The sequence below is a fragment of the Cervus elaphus genome, chromosome 18 (genome assembly GCF_910594005.1).
Source record: "Cervus elaphus chromosome 18, mCerEla1.1, whole genome shotgun sequence".
Classification (NCBI taxonomy): Eukaryota; Metazoa; Chordata; class Mammalia; order Artiodactyla; family Cervidae; genus Cervus; species Cervus elaphus.
Genome location: NC_057832.1, coordinates 22,886,530 through 22,909,306, shown reverse-complemented (window position 1 = coordinate 22,909,306; position 22,777 = coordinate 22,886,530). Strand labels below are relative to the sequence as shown.

Genomic DNA, 22,777 nt, shown 5'->3' with positions numbered 1-22,777 from the left:
GGTGGTCTTCCCCTCATCTCAAAGATTCTTTCTCACGGGTGACTATTTACTACCTATCTTCTTCCTCACCAAGTGACTATTTACAGAAAGTTAACAAAGCTATCATGAGGATATAATTTCCTCTGTTGTTCCTGCTCATGGTTGCTTGAATGGTGAGAATGAAAAGAAATTAGAAACCCAAGAGGACAGAGAGGGTGACAGACAGAAGACTATGTTCAGCACAATTTCTTTATTATTGTTAAAACACTTTTTTGTTCTCAAAGCAATCGCCTGGTTTTTATTTGTGTTTACCCTTTACTTTCTTTTGAAAATATTATTTATTTACAGGCATGTCTTCTCATTCTCTTTTTTCTCCTCAGTGTGGAAGAAAGCAATGAATCATGTAGAGTTCTTTAGTCCAACTGCTGAGAAGTCAGTTAGGAAAAAGTCTTATCAACAGATAACTCACATAGATGAAAGGAAAGAGAAGAGCTTTATTTAAGTCCTCTAAATGAAGGTTCAGAGATGAGGAGAAACAACTTTAAATCTACAAATAAACCATCCAAAACAAGTTGTTCTGTATTATATACTAGATTAACACAGACCGTCTAAGCACAGCAGGGAGCCTGAGAAACGTTATTTCCCCATGCAAGGAACATCCTCTCTCCTTTCATCCTCAGCCTCAGCATTATCGCCCAAGTCAGCATCACAAATATTTCTCCAGAATACTCCTGAAACTGGGGGCAGCGGGGGGCAACACCTCCACCTGGCTATTCTAGAATGTGTTCTATACCACTTGCTGCAAGTAAACTGTTTGTTTTTTTAAGGGCCATGTTTTATATGACTAGTTCACACATATACAGTATTCTATTCCATAATACAGATCTCATTTTTGTACAGAATATTCCTCCCAAAATATCTGAGTGGAACTGATACTTTAGAAAGATTATTGCATCTACATTATTTTTCCCACACAGCACCAGGAGGATGCAAATCCCAAGATGCGAAGCACAGTCTAGATGGCAGGCTAGTGGAATATTTGACTTCATCTCCACTCAACACTCAAGCCTGTAAACTTCAACAAGATGGAGAAACACACACATGTACATACACCCTATCCCTGGGGAAAGAATCCTGCTCACAACTGGCAAGTAGATTTATTTGTGCTTAATTACTTCTGCTCTAAGCTCTAAAACGTAATGCTGAAAGTCACTGAGCATATCTAAAAGTGACTAGCAAGAACAAATATGTGAAGTGAAAAGTGGCCTCATAAACCATGAAGTCCAAAGGTTAACCATCTACATTTCTCTTTCTGCAAACTGTTAACAAACCTGATTAACACACTAGCCTTTCCAAGTTTCTCAAACTTCTACTATTTTCAAAATGTTTCTACGTGCTTTCTGCACCCAGCCATCACCAGCAAAATTCTCCTTATCTTCTAGTTAAAATGCTCTGAAATGCCAGTCTCCTACATGAAAAGACTGAGGTAACCAACCTAAGTCCTTTCATACATTTCCTTGCACACATTTTCTAAAACTTCTTTGTCACATACATGGGGGCCATCAAGTGTGCAATATTTTCCCCAGGGAACGTGGGACAGTACAATGCAGCAAATGATACTAAAATAAAAATATCTAGATGTGCCAGGAAACTGAAGTGAGGCCTTTTACATTCACACTCACAGCAGCTAGAGATCCCCTCTACTTCACACTATCCCTTCTCTTGATCAACAGGCTTCAAAGAAAACCACACTTCATTTCAGAAACATGACTTTGAAAGGCAAGCACTGAGAATGAACCTGCATCTGTGCTCTTGCCCCTGAGTGGCAGTTCCCTGCTTAAATGTCTGGATCCTCTGCTAAATGATGACGTCCTGGAGGGCTGGAGTCCTTGCTTGGGATTCACCGTTGCATCTCCGGTCTTTGGCTCAGCGAGAGTGCGTTAACATGTTTATTTTGACTTTCAAGTGGATAGGTCTCTGTTTTTCACTTCTCATTTGCTTCTAAGACCCCCTTGTTTTGACTATGCTCACGCTTTCTTCTCTGAAAGTAAGTGGAGGAGCTCGGTATGGGGAAAGGGGTTGGCAAAACAAGCAACAGTAATTTCTGCTATGTGGGAGAGGGTGGAGGACACAAAGATTAACAGGCCTATCACAAAGCCTTGCATGTTGGCAACTGAAGGGTAATGTAAACTTATCACTGATAAGGGAGAGAAAATGAGATTGGTTGTAAGAAAACCTGGGTCCCCTCTCAAATGAGATAATATACGAAAATTTTTACAAAATGACAACAGGTACGAAGTAAATATAACATTATTATTGTTATGTTAGTACCTTCTGAATATGCTCTTATTTTTGAGAATACCTTCACTTTACCTCTTGTTTATTTCCCCTCACCATGGTACCCTAGGATTAATGACACAGTGTTTGCAAAGTGTTTCTACATCCCTGAAGTGTTATAATCAACCCAAGTACCATTTTATTTATGCAAACTGTGTCTACCCAGCGAGTCCACTTAAAGATCTAGGATTGGGAACTTCTGCCTCATAAGGCTTAATAAATGATTCCCTCCGGCTCTAAAAGCAAGTACTTTTTCAATGACAATGGGAGGGAAAGCAAAGGAATTACTCTGTGACATCTGCTGTGTAACGTTCTTCGAATGGCGCATCTTGATAAATGCATGAGAGTCCTCGGAGAGTTACTGCACACAGTGAAGAGAGAGTGGTAAAAATCCCAGTACCTCTGAAAAGGAAGGCAAGACACGTTAAAGTCAGAGAAGCCTCACAGTTTACACCAAGAGAAATCAACACTGATGCGTCTAGTCCCTGCTTCATACCTAGTGGCAGCTTTCACAGTCTCTGATGGTGAGGCAAAATTAAGCAGGAATAATAAAGCTAAGACAGGTTAAGCAACTTTTCAAAGCTAAGGCAGCTAGTAAGTAGCAGAATAACACTGCAGCTAAGCCACTCGACTCTAAGCCCAGGGAGCTCTGGACTCTAAGCCCAGGGAGCTCTGGACTCTAAGCCCAGGGAGCTCTGGACTCTAAGCCCAGGGAGCTTTGCACTCTGTGCCCAACGCCTCTCCCGTGTTGGGGACAGCTGTGGCGGCTAAAACCAAGAAAAGAAGGCTAGTGAAATAGCTGGTTCACAAAGGCAGCAAAGTCCACGTGTGGCATGAGGACTCTGCTTTGCAAAGCTTTCTGCATGAGTCATCACAAAGTTTGTTTTTTAAATCTTATGTTATACACATATTTGCCACGATTTTATCCATCTATCTACCTATTTATTTATTTATGGCTGCGTTGGGTCGTCCTTGTGACGTGTGGGCTTTCTCTAGTGGCGGTTCAATAGCTTTGGCTTGAGGGCTCTAGAGCTGGGACTCGGCAGTTGCGGTGCACAGGCTTCGTTGTCCTGCAGCATCTGGATCCCAGGGATCCATCCCAGACCCGGGGTGGAACCCATGCCTCTTGCACTGGCAGATGGACTTTTAACCACTGTACTACCAGGGAAGTCCCACAGTTTTTAATACTCTGTTACCTGCTTACTAAAGACTTTAGGATATTTAAAAGTGAATGAAAATGATCGATACAAAGCAATTTATTAAAGTCAGTGACATAATCTACACAAAACAGTTTAATCTTCTGGTAAAAATGCTATATGAGCAATCCCAAGTGTTGTTGTTGTTGTTATTATTAAATTCATCGAAATCGATGGGGAAGAAAGTAAAATGGTCAACTTTATATAATTGTTCAACTTGCCCCTTGATAGAGAAATTCCCAAGATGCTCCCAAGTGTTACATACCTATTTATTTATCTATTCTCACACCTGCATTTTATAACCCTTTGTCTCATATTGGAGTGGCATTCTCAAACTCTTAAAAGCATTCTCAAAACCCATTTTTTTTAAATTAGAATTTCCTGCACTTCCATTGTGGTCTGGAAGTCCTGTGGAGTGAAAAACCAGAGGAAATGAATGGATGCTTTACCTCCAAGTCATCTTCAGGGATGGCTCTTTTCCACTTCACGTTCCACTTGATGTGCTCATAGGCGTTAACAACAACTTCAATTGCTTTGGGATATGAATGGCAGGCTTGTATCACCTACAGAGACACCGTAGAGTTTTATTAGTTTAATGCACACATATGATTCATCCATTCCACTCACCGAGATATTAAGACTTCATGGACCTATAAGCCTCCTTACAGCCCTGAAATGCTCTGACAAAGTCTCAAGCTCTTGAGTATTTGGACACATTGCCAGCTCCCGTGGTAGATGGGAGGATTAAAAACATAAGACTAATTTCCTTCATCATTCAGGAGAAAGTAAAAAAGAGGTTGCTAACAAAGAAAGTGGAAGTCTGATGAAATGTATGCCCTGCCCATAACTGAAGCAATTTTGAGAGAGGCTGATCTCAAAATACACTTCCAGCGGTCTGGGAAACACTTCTAGTTCTATAGAAAGTTTTATTAGCAAAAAGCTGAATATTCATAAACCAAGAACTTAAGCCTACTGGTGACTATGAGGTAACACAAACTACAGAGTAGCATGAACGTTGATCAAAGGCATCTTCCCAGCGCAACACCTAAAGAGGACCTATGTCATATACCAAACTACACTCACTGCTATTTTCACCTTCAGCAATAAAAGAAAGACTGCACAAAGGTTAGCTATTTCATTAGCATGCTCTGTTCAACAGTTCATTGGGCAACCACCACCACCATCAACAACAAAAACGGAAAGCTGAGTCCAGGTAGCCAGCATTTCCATCAGGAGACAGGAAGATTTAGCTTTAGGTTTTAGATTAAACTCAATATTTAACCAGCCTCTGATGTCACCATGAAATCTGGACATATCTGACCAACAAATCATGCAACCTTTATTCAATGACAATGGATGGATATAGCAGACATACCCCAAAAGTAAAATATACTGGTTTCTGGCGAGAGGCTTAATATAAGAATGAGAAGCAAAAACACATAAATGAAACAAGTGAAGATCAATGAAGATATACATGGTTCGCATATGTAAGTGTTAGGTTTGAAAAACAGGAATTATAGAAATTCCAAAAAGGAGAGCTGTGTGATCTGGGCTAACCAGGAAAGACTCCTTGGAGGAGATGCTGCAACTGTAGACCCTAAGTGGTAGAAAGGGGTGTGTGTGTGCCGACCCTAAGTGGTAGAAAGGGGTGTGTGTGTGCCGTGTCCCGCAGTCACGCCTGCCTGCGTGCCCTTAGAGACCTGGCTACATGTGTAGCGTCAGCAAACGTAACAGCTGTGTTGAAACAGAATCGCTTCAAAGGGTACAAAGAAAACACCACCTTATTATTTCCCCTTGTCCTGTGCACACTAACTCACTTCCTGGAACCCTTCTCCATTTCTGACAGGACACCCTGGGCAGGACTCACACCTGTTTCGACTTAACTTTTTCTAAGGAGAAAATGTCATTTTCTAAGGAGAAAAATGTCATTTCAGTAATAAAAATGTTGATTTTACTTTAATAACTGAAACTCTAAATTTTATTCAGAAGTCTCTCCTCTCCCATAGCATAGGCTTATTTCAAGCTGCAGTTGGAAAGGAGGTCCTTGTGGATAATAGGAAATACATACTTGATCTTTGTTTCTGGTTCCTAACACATAGAGCTCCTTAAATGGAGCTCCTTTACATCATTCAATTATGCTAATGAAGTGACTCTTAATGGGGCTCTTAGAATTTAAGAATTCTTAAAGAGATGGGAATACCAGAACATCTGATCTATCTCTTGAGAAATCTGTATGCACATCAGGAAGCAACAGTTACAACTGGAAATAGAACAGACTGGTTCCAAATCAGGAAAGGAGTACATCAAGGCTATATATTGTCACCCTGCTTATTTAACTTATATGCAGAGTACATCATGAGAAACGCTGGGCTGGATGAAGCACAAGCTGGAATCAAGATTGCCAGGAGAAATATCAATAACCTCAGATATGCAGATAACACCACCCTTATAGCAGAAAGTGAAGAAAAACTAAAGAGCCTGTTGATGAAAGTGAAAGAGGAGAGTGAAAAAGTTGGCTTAAAGCTCAACGTTCAGAAAGCTAAGATCATGGCATCCGGTCCCATCACTTCATGGTAATGAGGAAACAATGGAAACAGACTTTATTTTGGGGGGCTCCAAAATCACTGCAGATGGTGACTGCAGTCATGAAATTAAAAGACACTTGCTTCTTGGAAGAAAAGTTATGACCAACCTAGAAAGCATATTAAAAAGCAGAGACATTACTTTACCAACAAAGGTCCATCTAGTCAAAGCTATGATTTTTCCAGTAGTCATGTATGGATGAGAGAGTTGGACCATAAAGAAAACTGAGCGCTGAAGAATTGATGCTTTTGAACTGTGGTGTTGGAGAAGACTCTTGCGAGTCCCTTGGACTACAAGATCCAACCAGTCCATCCTAAAGGAAATCAGTCCTGAATAATCATTGGAAGGACTGATGCTGAAGCTGAAACTCCAATACTTTGGCCACCTGATGCGAAGAACTGACTCATTTGAAAAGACCCTGATGCTGGGAAAGATTGAAGGCAGGAAGAGAAGGGGACAACAGAGATGGTTGAATGGTATCACCAATTCAATGGACATGAGTTTAAGTGAATGCTGGGAGTTGGTGATGGACAGGAGGCCTGACATGCTGCAGTCTATGGGGTCGCAAAGAGTAGGACATGACTGAGTGACTGAACTGAACTGAGAGAGCTTCGAGATGTAGACTGGTTACTGGAAAGACCAATCCTTGATTAGAGGCTTGGAACTTTTACACACCTTGCATTCTACCACCAGGGAAAGACAGAGGGGCTGGAGATTGAGTTCAACCACCAGTGGCCAATGATTTCATCAGTCACGCCTAACAAAACTCCCTAAAAGATGGCGTTTCAAGTAGCTTTTAGGTGGGTGAGCACATCAAAGTGCTTGGAGGGTAACGTGCTCCAAAAGGGCATGAAAGCTCTGTGCATGCTCCCCATGCCTTGCCCGATGTATCACCTCTAATTATCTATTCCTGAGTTTTACCCTTCATGATAAACCAGGATGCCTACCATTAGAAAGTGGGCATGGCTCTGCACTTAAATAACTTTTTGAAGGAAATTTTCTTCCTAATTTCCTGGTCCTTCTGAACCTCTAGCTATTGTTATTGGGCAAAAGTCACAAAACTGGTTTTCCCCACCTCCTTTACAAGTCCTTCTTAGGTGGTTAGGCATTGCATTTTTTTCAGTGTGAGGTGGTAAGTACCCAATGTCTTGGGACTGCAATCAAAACTAAGATGGAAGGATGATCATTTTAATACCCAGGTGTGTGTGCGTGTGTGTACCAAGGTCACCTAACTAAGGGGCCCATTCCAGGAAGATAAAGTTAAGGGCGGCTAAGATGGAGCCAGCGGACAGTATAACTAGGTCAGCTTGAAGAGCTTGGGACTGACTTAACAAGCATTAGGAAGCTACATATTTACATCTAGCTATGTAATCTAGAAAATTACATATTCCTAGAAAAGGAAATGGCAACCCCCTCCAGTATTCTTGCCTGGAGAATCCCATGGAGAAAGGAGCCAGGCAGGCTACAGTCCTTGGGGTCACAAAAGAGTCACACACAACTTAGTGGCTAAAACAAGCAACAACAAAAAACATACTCTTAATAAGAAAGGGTTATATTCAATCAATTCATCCCACGGGGAAGCCTACTGAGCAGTAGGTTAAGCACGGTGACAGTAACTCTGAGTTTATATCCTGCTTTTGTCTTCAAGGAGCTTACGACCTAGTTGAAGAGAAAAAGAAACAGATATTTCACAGAGTTCAAGAGCAATATATGTCAGTAAAAAATAAAAGACTAACTTATTAGTTAAAAGATCATCAGTGTCTCTTGAGCACCATGACCACAAAGGGAAAAACAAGGATATCAAGGGATGGGAGTGCACCAAACGGCTTGTCAGCCAGCTTCACTGTTAGTCATGAGAAGGAAGTGTAACTGAAGCTGCGAGAAAGAATAAGTAGGGTTTAATGAATAATCAGATACAGAGAGTATAGAATGCAGCTCTGAAGCCTGAGATCAAGCACAAATAGGGTACCACCGGTGGAAATGGGAAAACTGGAAGGGCATTGTAATCCGAGGATGGTCAGACAATGAACAGAAGGCATTTCTTATGTTATGTCCTAAGGTTAGCTAAAAATGTGCATGGATACCCTAATGAGAAGGTCAAGACGGAGGAGATTTGTGAATCACCAAAGAATGTGCTGGTCAGGCTCAGTTACACTCTAAATGGATATAAACAGAAAAGGTAGAGGACTGTAGTCTGAAGCTTGATGAATCCTAAAAGGCAGGAGAGAGGATGTAGGAAAAAAAAATTACAGCTACCATTTTTGAGAACTTACATGTGCCATGGCCTGTGCTAAATATATGCTGAATTTTCCGACAACCTTATGAGGTTAGTCCTATAAGTATCCCTGCACGACAGACTTAAAATCAAAGGCAGGGAGAATATAAACTCAAGCATATTTAGCTGGTAAATGACAGAGATAGGATTCAAACTGAGGTCTATGTGACTCCAGAAGTCAAAACCAAGTTGAATAAAAGTGGCGAGAGTGGCCATCCATGTCTTGTTCCTAATCTTAGAGGAAATGCTTCCAGCTTTTCACGACTGAATATGATGTTAGCTGTGGGTCTGGCATATATGGCCTTTATTATATTGTGGCATGTTCCCTCTATGCCCTCTTTTTGGAGGGCTTTTCTCATAAATCAATATTGAAATTTTATCAAAAGCGTTTTCTGCTTCACATGGTATGGTCTTAGGAAGCATGGCTTCATCTGAGGACTATGTCAGTCCCAACAAATAGACTAACCAGAGGGGCTCTACCAAGTGGAGGTTTAAGTTAACTGTGTGCTAGAAAATGTTCAACAGGCATTTTGTAAAAAAAAATGAAAAAAAAAGTACATATATCTATATGTATATAAGTTTATGTTTTGCTAATATAAAAAATGTGAAGCCCACAATTTACAAATAATAAAATACCCAATATGATATATTTTCTATTCCACAAGGCCAACTGGTGCTCTCAAAATGCTTTAACTTTTTTTATATCAATTTTGTATAGACATAAGTTGTATTCATAGCTAGTCTGTGTCTGCAACTGAAGAGGGCATGTAGTTCTTATGTTTACATCAGTTGATATTTTTATTACACTAAGTAGCAATCACTTCACAAATGAGAAACAATGAAGACACATATTGGAAATTTACTCATTTATCAATGACATAAGGACTTTTACGTAGAAGCATTTAATAGTTTTTTGAATGCTGGAAGCAGATTTTCTCAATTTTTTGCAGTATTCACAATGTAAGAGCTACAGACACCACACACCGCACATTTTTAAGTTTAATCTGCATTAGTAACGTTCTCTCCATTAATTCTGGAAATTTAGACATCAACAAAGAAATAAGTCAAGGTCTGAATGGTAACATTTGCTGGTTTCTGTGGTGTAAACACTTGCATCACGGCCTATGTAAAGTGACCAACATGAGGTCTCTGAATATATGGTAGGGAAGAGGTGTACAGGAGCATCATGATATGTTTTCATCAAACAGCTCCCATATATGCAAATAATATCAAGAACATAGATATGCATAGTAAAATAATCAGGAGGTATTAATAATACATTTTGAGTTTTTGTTTTTAATATGATTTGTTGTAGGTTGGTATGACTTGATTTTTAATAATGGTTGCATTTAACAATCAACTCACAAAACTCTTGATAACTTAATAATCAGTTTTCGCAAGCCACAGCAAGCCAGTTCTAGCACACAATTCCTTTCAACTATCCCTGTATTTAAGAACTGCAGTCATAAGCCAGTGCAGACTAAATGTGCATACCGAAACTCCAAACCAGCTAAGGCATCAGAATCATCCTGCCCGGTGGTGAGGCCCAAATGTGCACAACATAAATACTAGTTTAATGAGAAGATCCATTCACATACATATTCTGGGTTCAGTGCACAAAGTTGAGCTGCTGACAATATTTCAGCCAGGTCTACATAAATAAAGAATAATCCTGTGTCATCAATCCTAAGGGTTGGAGTCAGACATCCATTGCTACGGGACCTCTGAAGGGTCAGCATTTCTGAGTCTATGGAAAACGTTAACTAGAAGGATTTCTCTATGGGTACATGGCTGTCAAGGTAAGGAGGCAATTCTTCCAGGACCTTGATCTTGGGAAATTGAGGCAGATGTGGCCACTATTTTTTCTGTAGTTGGGATGAGAATGGCAGATATGCAGTTCTATGTAAAAGAGGCAGACAAAACCTGAGGCTGACGGACGGCTCTGAACACTGGTTTATAAGCTACCCTAACAGTATCAGAGACTGTGAGGGTTGCAAAGGAGCCTAGGGATTATCTAATACCCCTAACTCGAAGATCAGGAAATTGAAACCCAGAGAGGCACACAAAGAGAAAGCATGGTTTTCGGCCTTCATCTGAGTTTAGTGTCCTTTCAAATGCAGTCTGATAACCTTATTTTAATCCTTAAGTAATGACCAGTGAAATGAATAGTTTAAGGACACAAATCCTATTACACAGATATTTGGAACAAGAAACATTCTTTATTATAATCATTACAGTAATTATAGGTTGGATTTTGTTGAAATTTCAAAATAATCCCCTTTTTAATGCAAAGATGTTAATAATAATAATAATGAAAATAGCATCCATCAAGACCTCTATCTATATACAGCCTTCTTTAAAGGCTCCCGGATACATCCTTTCTGGAAGAATATACCATGGTGAAAAGTATGCAGGTAATCAGATGAGTATTCCAAAATGAAGATTTAAATTTAAGAGTTACCAGGACATAGATGCCAGGTGAAATCAATCCAGGGCCCAAGTAAAAAATATACTTGTACAGGAATTCCGAAAACAAAGAGCATGGGGAAGTCAGAAAGCTTGTCAGGAGGCTCCACACGCAGTTCAGGTGCCCATTCAGAACACTGACTTCTGCGCTGCATGAATTCCCAGGCTACACTCACTCTTCATGGAAACCACCCTGCTTATGCTTAAAGACACGATGCTCACACACCCAGTACAGGTAATCCGGCTTTAGGAATTCCTTACCTCCCGCTTCCTGCCAACACAATGGACACAAAGGAGATGTGGCTAAAAGTTAACTCTCCTCTTGTAACACATTCTTTATTTCTCACCTAGGGTTTCCTGATTTAGCAAATAATAATAATAATGTAGGGTGCCAGGTTAAACTTGAATGTCAGACAGACAACACATAATTTTTAGGATAAGTATGGCCTTGGTAATGCATGGGACATATTCATACTAAAAGTTACTTTTTACTGATGAATTTCAAATTTAATTGAGCAGCCTGCATTTTGTCTGACAACCCTATTCCCAGCCTCTATTCAGAAACAGTTCAAACTAAGTTATGTATGTTGTGCTAAGTCACTTCAGTCATGTCCGACTCTTCGCGATCCTGTGGACTGTACCCCGCCAGGCTCCTCTGTCCATCGGACTTTCCAGGCAAGAGTACTGGAGTGGGTTGCTGTGCCCTCCTCCAGGGGATCTTCCCGACCCAGGGACTGAAGCCAGGCCTTTGATGTCTCCTGCACTGGCAAGGGTTTTTTACCACAGGAATACAATTCATTCGTAGTTCAGGAGCCTAACTTCACACATTTGGTGCTTCAGTCTGCACCTGGCATACTCCCATATTATCACACGGAGATAACTTCCCTTTCATTAGGATAACAAATTTCACGTAGTCCTTAAACAGCAGTATTGAGATACACAAAGTCTAAAGCTCCCAATGCCTGCCGCGTTGGGTTTTTCTTACACTGATTAGTAAGTTTTCTGCTGACAGAAGATGGTTCTCACAGCAGGAAAGGCTCCTTTTAGCCTGACAGCCTCCCAACTCTGTGAGCTGACATATCTAGCTTCTTCCAGAACTAAGACAGCTGGACATGCCTTCTTTAAGCCTCAGTAATCGTTTCACCAGGCAACAACAAAAAAGAGATGCTTGAGAAAGCAAAATCTAAATCATCACTCTATGGTGACTCCCAGGAACCTTGATCACCAAATGAGGAGGGACTGGTGTGGACCCAGAAGGCAGAAGCTTCTGCTTTCTCTTTGCAAACCTGGGAGACTTCACCTTTTGCACATCCCCGGGGTCTCTATTCTCCCTTCTTAGAAGAAGAGTTGGACAAAAGGTGGCAACTGGAGAGACCTTAAGACCCTTCCCCTCATCATCTGACCCCTAAAAGCATAAATCAGAAAACAGATTCAAGATAAATCTCCCTGCCACCCTTCCAATACAAGTGCCACCTGTAAGCCACTTCAGCAGAGAAATTTTAAAGCTATGTCTGCCCTTTTATATTGATATCTTTGTGTGCAGAAAGGTACTTGATGATTAAAGAGACTGCTTATACCCTGGGCTTCATATGCAGAACGGTTCAGTGACAGAAATCTTCTTTACCTCCCCCAAACTTTTACATACATTTTCCTTCCCCAGAAAATGTCTTTCTTGCCCTATAAGAAAAGCCAGTCTTGGCTCCCTGGGGTATCACTTCCTTCTGAATTATGCTGAAGGGGAAAAAAAAAATCAAATGTCCTTTTGTACCCCGGAAAGCAATTGCAGATCCTATAATTCTTTTTTTCCCCTTATGTAATTTATACATAAATTACATACGGGTGGCTTTCAATGAAATACACCCTCTACAAATTTGTTTTGTATTTGGAAGACAGCATCTTCAGCTCTGACCTTGTTCCTTATAAATAAGGAAACCGAATTCCCCATCCACAAGAGAACAAATCACTTTATCTTCTGGATAAATGAGTCAGTCATACTTGTCGTAAAGATGACTTTCTCTTTGGAAAGTCGAGCTGTGGAGTAGTTGTTCTAAATCACTTTGAAGCATCTGCATAGTAAATTGAATAGTTTTTCTTTAGTTTTCCTTTGGAAAGGGGCCAGTTCTCTTATTCGGTCTATCGGGTAGCAACAAAACTGTTTAAAATACCAACCATCTACCAGTAGCCAACTGAATCCTTAAATCTCTTTAGCATATGGCCACACTAGAGGAACTCAGAGGAGCAAAACAGAACTGAATCAGATGGCAACCACAGAGAGTGTTCCCTGGAACATGGAATTGTACCTGTTCTACAGGTGAGTGAAGCTGCTAAAGTAAGGCTGGTAGGAAAGACTCCTACAGTGGACCATGAGTACATTTTGGGAGGAAAAGGAAAGGAAGAAATTTTGTTGAGCACCTACTAGTCTCAATGATTTACATGCCTTACTCACTGTCCAAACATTCCTGGAAAGCTGATATTTTTAATCTTTGTTTTCTCTTGGATCTGAAAGATTAAGGGACTTCAAAATCACACGGCCAAATGAGAACTTATACCCATAGTTACTAAGCCCCTCTTCCTACTTCCCTTGCTGTTATCTCTCAGCAAACTGCCTTTGTGAACAGGACTTAAGATCTTCTCACATTTGGAAGATTTCTTGTGGGAGAACAGAAACTCCATTTAAAGACCTGTCCCCTATAGCCTGGCACTTTTTAAAAAGGCATTAACTTCAGTTTCAATACAGTTTGTCATCATAATTGTCTTACCAGCCTCAAGAAGTTACATGTCAAGGAGAGGGATGTTCTACTGTCTAGAGCCATAGGCAGATCCGGATAGTTGCCAATCCTTTCTGCACCACAAGCCGTGGGGAGAATTCCAGAGGGCAACATCTCAATTTCAGAGCTTTCAGTGTAGTCACATTCCCTTCCTCCATGGGTAACATTCTGATAGGATTTCTTTCTAAAATTGAAATGCTCATGATCTCCAATCCCAGAAGGAAGTGCTTTCATTCTCTCACACCAGAGGTCTAGCCAAGAAAGTTTGGCAGTAACTGAAAGAAATCTTTAGGAATCAGGCAGAATGCCTTTTTTTGAAGCAGCAATTGTCTGAGGTTGGAAATTTTAAAGACCTTTCCTAATTGGTGAAGACTACTTTGACTCTAAAATTAAAGAGGAAGACACGATGACCCCTTGGGTACATCTTTAGAAGGGGAGGTGGGTGTGTTTCTAGCTTGACCACGGCTGCTCTCCAGACCAGCAGCCCCACAGGAAACCTTTCAGAAGCCACTTCCCTCCATCTGTGAGCCAGGAGCAAGCAATCCTATGGGACCAGGTTCTCCCTCCACCATATGGAGTCACCTGTGGCTCCACCCCACCAGCACCACGCTCCTGGGGGGATGGGAAGCAGCAACTCAATCCCTAATGTGATTCTTACCAGGAAATGAGACAAGGATCTTTTACTTACTTTTGATGCTTTCGAACTTTGGTGCTGGAGAAGACTCTTGAGAGTCCCTTGGACAGTTAGGAGATCAAACCCGTCAGTCCTAAAGGAGATCAACCCTGAATATTCATTGGAAGGACTGATGTTAAAGCTGAAGCTTCAATACTTTGGCCACCTGACACAAAGAGCCAACTCATTGGAAAAGACTCTGATGCCGGGCAAGATTGAAGGCAAGAAGAGACGGGGGAGGCAGAGGATAAGATGGTTGGATGGCATCATCGACCCAGTGGACATGAGTTTGAGCAAACTAGGGGAGATGGTGAAGGTCAGGGAAGCAAGGCATGCTGCAGTCCATGGGGTCACAGCGAGTCGGACACGACTTAGCAACTGAACAACTTACTTTTGCAGAGACCTGTTTTATCCACAGTCAACCAGCAGGGGGTTTCAGAATAAAACTCAACATTTAGTCTCTAGGCATTCTCATACATTTTCTCTCCTCGGAAACCCCTGTGGGTAAACCAGGCTTGGGAAAACTGATTCTACTGCTCAACAGATAAGTAATGGTAACAACAATTACAGTTACTATTTACTTAATGGTTGCCTAAATAGCAACCATTAAATTATTTAAACCATTAAATAATATATTTAAACCATTTAAACCATTAAATAATAAATGGTTATTTATTTAATGGAGAATCCTATAGACAGAGGAGCCTGATGGGCTACAGTCCATGGGGTCGCAAAGAGCTGGACATGACTGAAGCAACTTAGCACACATTCGTGACCAGAAATGATAAACATTTTTTAAATATTACCATGTTTCATTCTTAAAACAACCTTAGGAGAAGGATATAATTATTCATGGATAAAGTGGCAAGGTATGTCTCTCTGGCACCTCCATGCCCTCGGTCTCTCTCCATCCTCTTCTCTGGGAAGGAAGGTGGCCTTAGAGCATAAATATGCACAAAATTATGCTTTATGAAATGAGTCATATTAGAAAGAGACTGATTTTTTTTTTTGTCTTCTAGAAATCCCATTATGAAGAGTGAGATGTGATTGGAGATAAAAAAATGGAGGTAGTCCAAGGGAAAGATATTTATAGATGCAGGATGAAGGCTGTCATGAGGAATTGGGGGAGGGTCCTTGCGAAAACTGAAATTGACTCCAGAAAAAAGTACAAATATGTCTGGCAGCATCTTCTGGGCTCTGAGCATATTTGTGACGTACTATGAGTAAGGTTCATTACTTTCTAGTGAAGTAATCCATCTGCATATTATTGCCAAGGCATAGAGCATATCCATTTCACAGAGGAGGAAATTGAGGCTCAAGAAGTAAGCTATTCATTCAAAATCACACTCTTAGGTGAGTGGCGGTCACAAATTTATCTGGCGCCCACCCTCCCCCCCAAATTTTATGCTTCTTTATTCCTGATATGCATAGCATGGCAAAGTCTAGGATGAATGTCACTAGTTATGAGTGAAAAAGCAGAGGTAAAAATTTAAAATAGGAACCCTTTCATATGTAGTTTAAAATGCTGAGTTATGGTTAGATTGTTAATACCTACTGTTTTAGCCAAATCTAGATACCAGTGTGTACGATCCAGAAAATGGGTGCAAACTAAGAAGTAGATATTCCTAGCTAAAAATAATGAATCACTGTACTTTAAATAAAAATTGTTCAATTTATCAGAGAATATGACCAATTGACTTTATTTCTAAGGTGGTTGCATCCAAACTGCTCATAAAAAAGTATTTTTTCATTGCAAAGCCCACTGGTCAATGAGAAAATTGCAAGGAAGGTGAGAATTAACAACTGAGGCCAACCAGGTGCCTTCAACAGTTGATTTTATGAATATTTTTCCTGGCCATTTAGGCCGCAGTCTTCCCTCAATTGTTATAAAGAAAATATAAGGGTTAAGCATTGTTCTAATTCTTGATATTTTCAGACATACCTTGACCAAGATCCAGAGGCAAAAATAAGTAATAGCTAAAAACTTGGGAGAAATACAAACTTTGATGTGGGAAAAGAGAAGCCTGAGGTACAAACTGATTGTTCAGTCGCTAAGTCGTGTCTGACTCTTTGCAACCCCATGGACTGTAGCACACCAGGCTTCCCTGTCCTTCACTATCTCTCAGAGTGTTCTCAGAGTGTGCCCAAGTTCATGTCCATTGAGTTGATGATGCCATCTAACTATCTCATCTTCTGTTGCCCGCTTCTTCTCCTGCCCCCAATCTTTCACAGCATCAGGCACTTTTCCAATGAGTCAGCTCTTATATCAGGTGGCCAAAATATTAGAGCTTCAGCTTCAGCATCAGTCCTTCCAGTGAATATTCAGAGTTGATTTCACAAAGACGTAAAAATTTACTAGTATACATCTGAGTTATTCCAGGTCAGGAATAAGAAGTAGAGGATTCCTTTAGATGATTTACCAAAAAAAAAAAAAAGTGGAAGGGATGCTGGAGTAGGGGCAGGGGTCCAAAACCCACGAGGTACCCAAGGAAGGGAATGCTGTAGAATCTGCCTTCATGGAGATTTGCAAACACAAAAAGAGCACTACTTCTCCCTAAGGTCTTGAGAATTAAATACAATGACCTCTTTAGGTCTCTTCTTGTGTTGTGATCCTTCAGGTTTAATTACACTTCCTGGGTAATATCAGAAAATACAGTGGAAACTGCTAAATCTAAGGGCTTAGGCTCAGGAGTCAGACAGACTTCATTCTGAATCAAACACATGACTATTAACCTTTAATGGGCTTGAGCCAACCAGCAACCTTACTATATTTCCCAAGTCCATTTGCTCCCCATGACCAACATCTCACACCTTCACCTTTGCCTTAAGCCTTCAAACCTCGTCTCCATCCACCTCTTATTCTTCATTGAGAACAGAAGCAATTTCAATAGAACTTGTACAAACTCTTATTAATGTATCTACCAACATCCCCACATCTGGGTACAGAGGCACTGCTTTTCCTTCTACGATGTTGGATGGTCTGTGCTACCAAGAATAACACCTCCATTTGGGCCCTAGACCTCATCCTCTGTCTCCAAATCAAGATGGTGCTCAGGTAATTGCCCGAAAGAAGTCTTTCTCCCTTTCCTAGAACACTCCCATCAGTCAACAAACATATCAGCCATCATTCCCTTCCAGCTGCTCTTCCATTTTAAGAAAATGCCTCAAATTCTTCACTGGTTTCACTTCCATTTATCCCTTTTTCCTTTGAATCCACTTTGACTAACCTTTTCTCACCACTGTCTCACCAAAATAACTCTTGTTGAGGTCCCCAGTAAAACTAGACTAGATGTCTAGTCCAGTGGCAACTTCTTAGCCCTCATCTTATTTGAAATGCCACCTATATTCAACCAGTACGTGCATGCTAAGTCACTTCAGTCATGTCCAACTCTTTATGACCCTCTGCACTGTAGCCTGCCAGGCTCCTCTGTCCACTGGATTCTTCAGGCAAGAACACTGGAGTGGGTTGCCATGCCCTCCTCCAGGGGATCTTCCTGACCCAGGGATGGAGCCCAGGTCTCTTAAGTCTCACGCATTGGCAGGTGGGTTCTTTACTGCTAGCACCACCTGGGAAGCCCATCAGCACAGCCTACAAGGCCACATAAATGGTCTGCAAACCACCCTCTCATATGCCTCTCTGACTTCTCCTTCTCCTTCCTCACCCCACTTCAGGCACTCTGGCTTCCTCAAACATGTTCAGTCCTCTCGTACCTCAGAATCTTTGCACCTGCTTTTTTATGCCTAGAATGCTCCCCTCCCACCCCTGCCCATCCCCAGGTATCCACATGACTTGCTTCTTCACATTCACATTTTCTCTAATCAGCCTTTGTAAAATAGCACGTACGTAAACCAGAGAAACCCCACAGTCTCTTATTTTATTTACCTTGCTTTACTTATCTCCATAGCACCTAACATATCAGAGTGTATTTATTTCATTTGTTGCTTTGTTTTTTCCCTACCTCCCACTAGAAAGTAACTTCCCTGAAGGCCCTTGTTTGATTCATGGCTCTGTCTCCATCTCCTAGAACAGTTCCTGGCACATAATAGGTACTCAGTGAATCTTGTTAAATAAATGAATGTATCTGATTCACTCTGCTATACAGCAGAAATGAACACATTATAAACCAACTATACTCCAATAAAAAATAATTTTTTAAAAGAAAATACACAGTTCAGTAAAAAAATAAATGAGCTTGACCACTTACTCTGTGTGACTTTAGAAAAGTATCTGAATTCCATCACCTTTTAAGTGAGGATAATAATGCCTACCTCAGAGGTTATTATAAAAATAAAACTAAATAATCTGTATAAAGCCTATCTAAAACTCAACAAAGGATATTATTGTAACATTATTTATTATCTTATTTCTAATCAACATAATCTTTTGGAAAGTGAAAGTCAAAGTCGCTCAGCTGTGTTCAACTCTTTGCAACCCCATGGACTGTACAGTCCATGGAATTCTCCAGGCCAGAATACTGGAGTGGGTAGCCTTTCCGTTCTCCAGGGGATCTTCCCAACTCAGGGATTGAACCCAGGTCTCCCGCATTGTAGGCAGATTGTTTACCACCTGAGCCACAACCTCTTGGAATTCTCTATAAAAGTTTGATAAAGTTCCAGGACATTACGAGAATTACACACAATTTTAAAGAAAAACAGTCCTCCATTGAAACACCGACAACCAAAGGAAAATTTCTTAACTGAGATCTCAGGAATCATCAAACTCATCACATCTATGCTGGGACGTTCTGTGGGTTGTCTATATGGAATGTGCTGCGTGCACCTCCCCTAAATTCTTCAGTGGAACTTTTCTTCCAACTAACCTTCGCACTGCAGGACTTCAGACATTTTACCAGGGCAGGAGGTAGAAGCTGGCTGTGAATTTACTAAAACTTCTGTCAGCTAGCTTTCTGTGACCCTGCATTAGGGAGCACATAAAACTCCCCTGCTGCCTGTTAATTCTTTTAGATGGGTGAGATCCTCGGTACGCTATCATTTGATTTATTTTAGGTGAAAGGCATTTTGGTTTCCAAATTAATTACCATCATCAACTTAATGCTAAACTCTCTCCCATGTGCTGTAGAACCCTTCATTCCTCTACTTTATCATTTACCATGAAATATTAAAGTTACCTCTTTATGTGTTTGTCTCTCCAGCTAGACCCTAAGCTAACAGAGTAGTGACCATGTATTAGTCTTGCCAATATTGTTAATATTTGGTCCCTGCTAGCCCATTAGAGATTATCAATAAATACCATTTTAAATTAAGGTTGTGCAGCATATTATAAAATTAAACACTAGCATCAAGTGAACTAAGGTTGAATACCTACAGTGCTACTGTGTAAGATCAGATAAACTGCTTAACTACTCTGCCTGAGTTTCCTCCTTTATAGAATAGGTATAATAATGTAATCTATCTTATCAGATTATTACAGAATTAAATGAATTAAGAAATGTAAGATGATTTATAAGTGTGCTTAACAAATATAATTCATTATCTATAATAAATATTTATATTTATCTATAATAAATATTAATTATTAGTTCTTAATCAATGTTAGTTTTCATTAAGCTAGAAAACTGCGCCTCCCTTTCATGTATTCAAACCAATTCCAAAGCAGGCTCTGTCATCTGTAGAGCAGACATTCTGCTGAAGAGACGCGTGTGCACATGTGACACCATTCACCGCTTCTGCAGACTTGCAGTATCCTTCTGATCTTTCCCATTCAGTCCCCCAGGAAGCCACTACCAGTACACGGTGTTCACACAAGCCATGGAGAATTACCTGCTATTCTTGCTCTTTCTCTGCTCTCAGCCCAGACTTCAAACAAACTTGGACTAGGATGAGATAGCTAGGGGTATATACACAAATGGAAGGTCAGATTGAAGGTCAGAGGCAGTCATCCAGGCCTCCAACAGGCCTGAGTGACTTGGAGATTTCAGACTGAGCCACCCTCTGGGCCCCCATTAGCCTGCTGCCCACCCGCCCAGTTCTCACGTGGCAGCCTCACCTTGTGGAACTGCGGAGGGTATATCCGAGCAGCCCCGTGGTTCAACAGCAGCTGGTAGCAGATCTCGGGCTGGGCGGAGGGCCGCACAGAGGTGACCTTCAGCACGTACTGGATGGCGGCGCAGCCGTTGATGTCCATGAGATTGGCTTCCGCGCCGGCTTCCAGCATCATGTGCATGAGGACGTGGTCGCAGTTCCAGGCTGCCTTGTGGAGCGGAGACTTGAAGTCGTCATCCCGGGCGTTGACCTCCGCCTTGTAGTCCAGCAGCATGCGGCAGATGAGGTGGTGATCCCGGCTGTACTCCTGCTCTTTGAAGCGGAGGGCCCAGTAGGTTGCGATGGCCAGAGGGGTCTCCATGTGGGCATTCACGCTGTCCACGATGGCCCCGTGCTCCACGTAGAAAGCCACCAGCTCGGGGAGGCCGAAGTGGGCAGCCGTGTGCAAGGGCGTCTCCTCATCCTGGTTGTTGGTCTTCATGTTCACGTTCGCCCCTAGAAAGGGAGGTTGCAGCAGACAATTATTTAAACATATTTTACCATTACTCACAAGGCTCATTAAACAGGCCTTTTCTCGCTGCTTCCGACTACCCATTTTTCCACGTTCCATTTCTGGACCCCATGGGAGCCCCAGCTTTGAGAGGACAGTGTCCCCTTCTGGGCAAGCAGTAAATATATGGAGTGATAGGAGAGTGGGCCTGAGAAGGAAGGACTGGGGCTGGCCGCGGCAGCGTTGTTAGTTGAGTTCTAGTTCCTACTCCTAGGTGGATTGGGAAATACAAAGTGATTCTGATAGCCAAATAGCCTTTATCAATAAAATAGCAAGTATTAAAAAAAAATAAAGTGTGGCTTTAAAAGTCATCAGTTTCTTGATGAGATTTCTTAAATATCATGTCTTTTTTTTTCTTCCCAAGCAGCTAAACCTAAAAACTTGGTACAAGGGAAATTTAGTGGTATAGAAATTCAGTCTTCTGACTGAACACTGACAATATCAAGCCGCTGAATTCTATGAGGCTCCTTTGGAACACAACTGGAGCAAAAATAAATACTCTGATGACCAAACTAGACTAAAGGTCACATTTTGAAAGGAAAATAATAGAAGCTAGGAAAATAAAAGTCTCATCGAAAAAAAAAAAACAATTAAAGACTGTATGTAATATGTGCAATTTATCATCGACAATGGCTATTTAGAAATACAAATTATGAGTGCTTGGAAATCTCCTTAGAAATTATAAAGGAGTAAATTTTATTTTTTCTGATAGGAAAGTTAAGTACTAGAATGATCAGTCTGAGAAACTGAAATTTTCCTTCTCATCCTAGTTTAACTGGGGTAAGCTAAATGGCCCCAAAGGGTCTACTCTATAATCAGTTTTACTGGAAATGTTTATAGTTATTTCAAGGGTAAATCTGGGAAGACTTTTATCATTATTAAGGTAGCAACTAATGTTTATTAAGTTCTTTATTAACATTCTGAGCTAAATGCTTTTCATATTCCTCATGGAATCTTCCTAGCAACTCTTTGCAGGAGGTGCATTTTTATCCCAATTTTACAGATGAAGAAATTTGTACTTAGGCTAATAACTACACCAGGCTAAGAAGCAATAGAACAGAAGTTTGAAAGCAGACAGCCTGGCTTCATAATCTCTCACCACTGTGCCATTCTACCTCATTATTTTTCTTTAAAATTTGTTGTTTGCTTTGCTGTCTTTGGATATTTGAAAACTTGAAAGTTTGCATTTTGTTAATTTTAAAAATCTGTTCTCCATGTGTTGCTCCTTTATGCCATTTTTCATCCTCTGATCATATGGAACACATTTAAGAAAGGGGATACTCCTAACAGCTTGCTTGCTGTCTAATACAAAATCCACCCCCTAGTGAGGTTTCTGAGAGCATATTGTTCTGTAAACTCTGAGACTGTCTCTGCTCCTAACTTCAGACAGCAGAATTATAAGCAAAGATTGTCCCTCACGAAGATCTGCCATCTGTGTTCATCAGTATTCCGTCCTGGAGCAGCTCTGGGTCAGATCTCCCTTCAGGTTAGCCCTTCTATGCTCTGGAGTGAAATGAAATGAATGTCTTCCCAGAAGCCAGTGCAGGGTCACTTCAGACACTGTAGAATTTCCAGTAAGAAAGGGAATCGGAGGGTCTGGGTGAAATTTACAGGCCAACTTGGAACAAACCACATCCTTTATTCTTTAATGTATTTGGACACTTACAATGGATCCTTGACCTCTTGCTACAACTAGATATACTGCATGGTTTGTTCTCCTGAATAGGAGAGCCTTATTTTTATATTTGAATTGTGTCTTTGAGTGAACTTTTCCAGGAACTACATATAAAGTAGAATGATTTGACTACTTCTATTTTAAATGTTGTGATTTATTCAAGAAATTAGAGACCATAAACATAAATTCTTGGGAATGTAAAAAATATATATACATCTTTAATGTGAAAATGTGTATGGGTTTTCTAGAGTTGCCACATCAAATGCCACAAA

At 40.8% G+C, this 22,777-nt stretch overlaps 1 protein-coding gene across 1 annotated transcript in view; it reads right to left on the bottom strand.

The window, feature by feature from the left end:
* Positions 1–453: 453 nt before the first annotated feature.
* Positions 454–22,777, bottom strand: part of ASB4 (ankyrin repeat and SOCS box containing 4) — a 75,800-nt gene continuing 53,476 nt past the window's right edge. The window contains exons 3-5 of the mRNA XM_043873254.1: positions 20,285–20,775; positions 3,962–4,075; positions 454–2,718 (exon numbers count right to left, since the gene is read on the bottom strand). Coding sequence (XP_043729189.1) covers positions 2,530–2,718; positions 3,962–4,075; positions 20,285–20,775 — 794 coding nt within the window. The 3' untranslated portion in view covers positions 454–2,529. The remainder of the gene's footprint in view (positions 2,719–3,961; positions 4,076–20,284; positions 20,776–22,777) is intronic.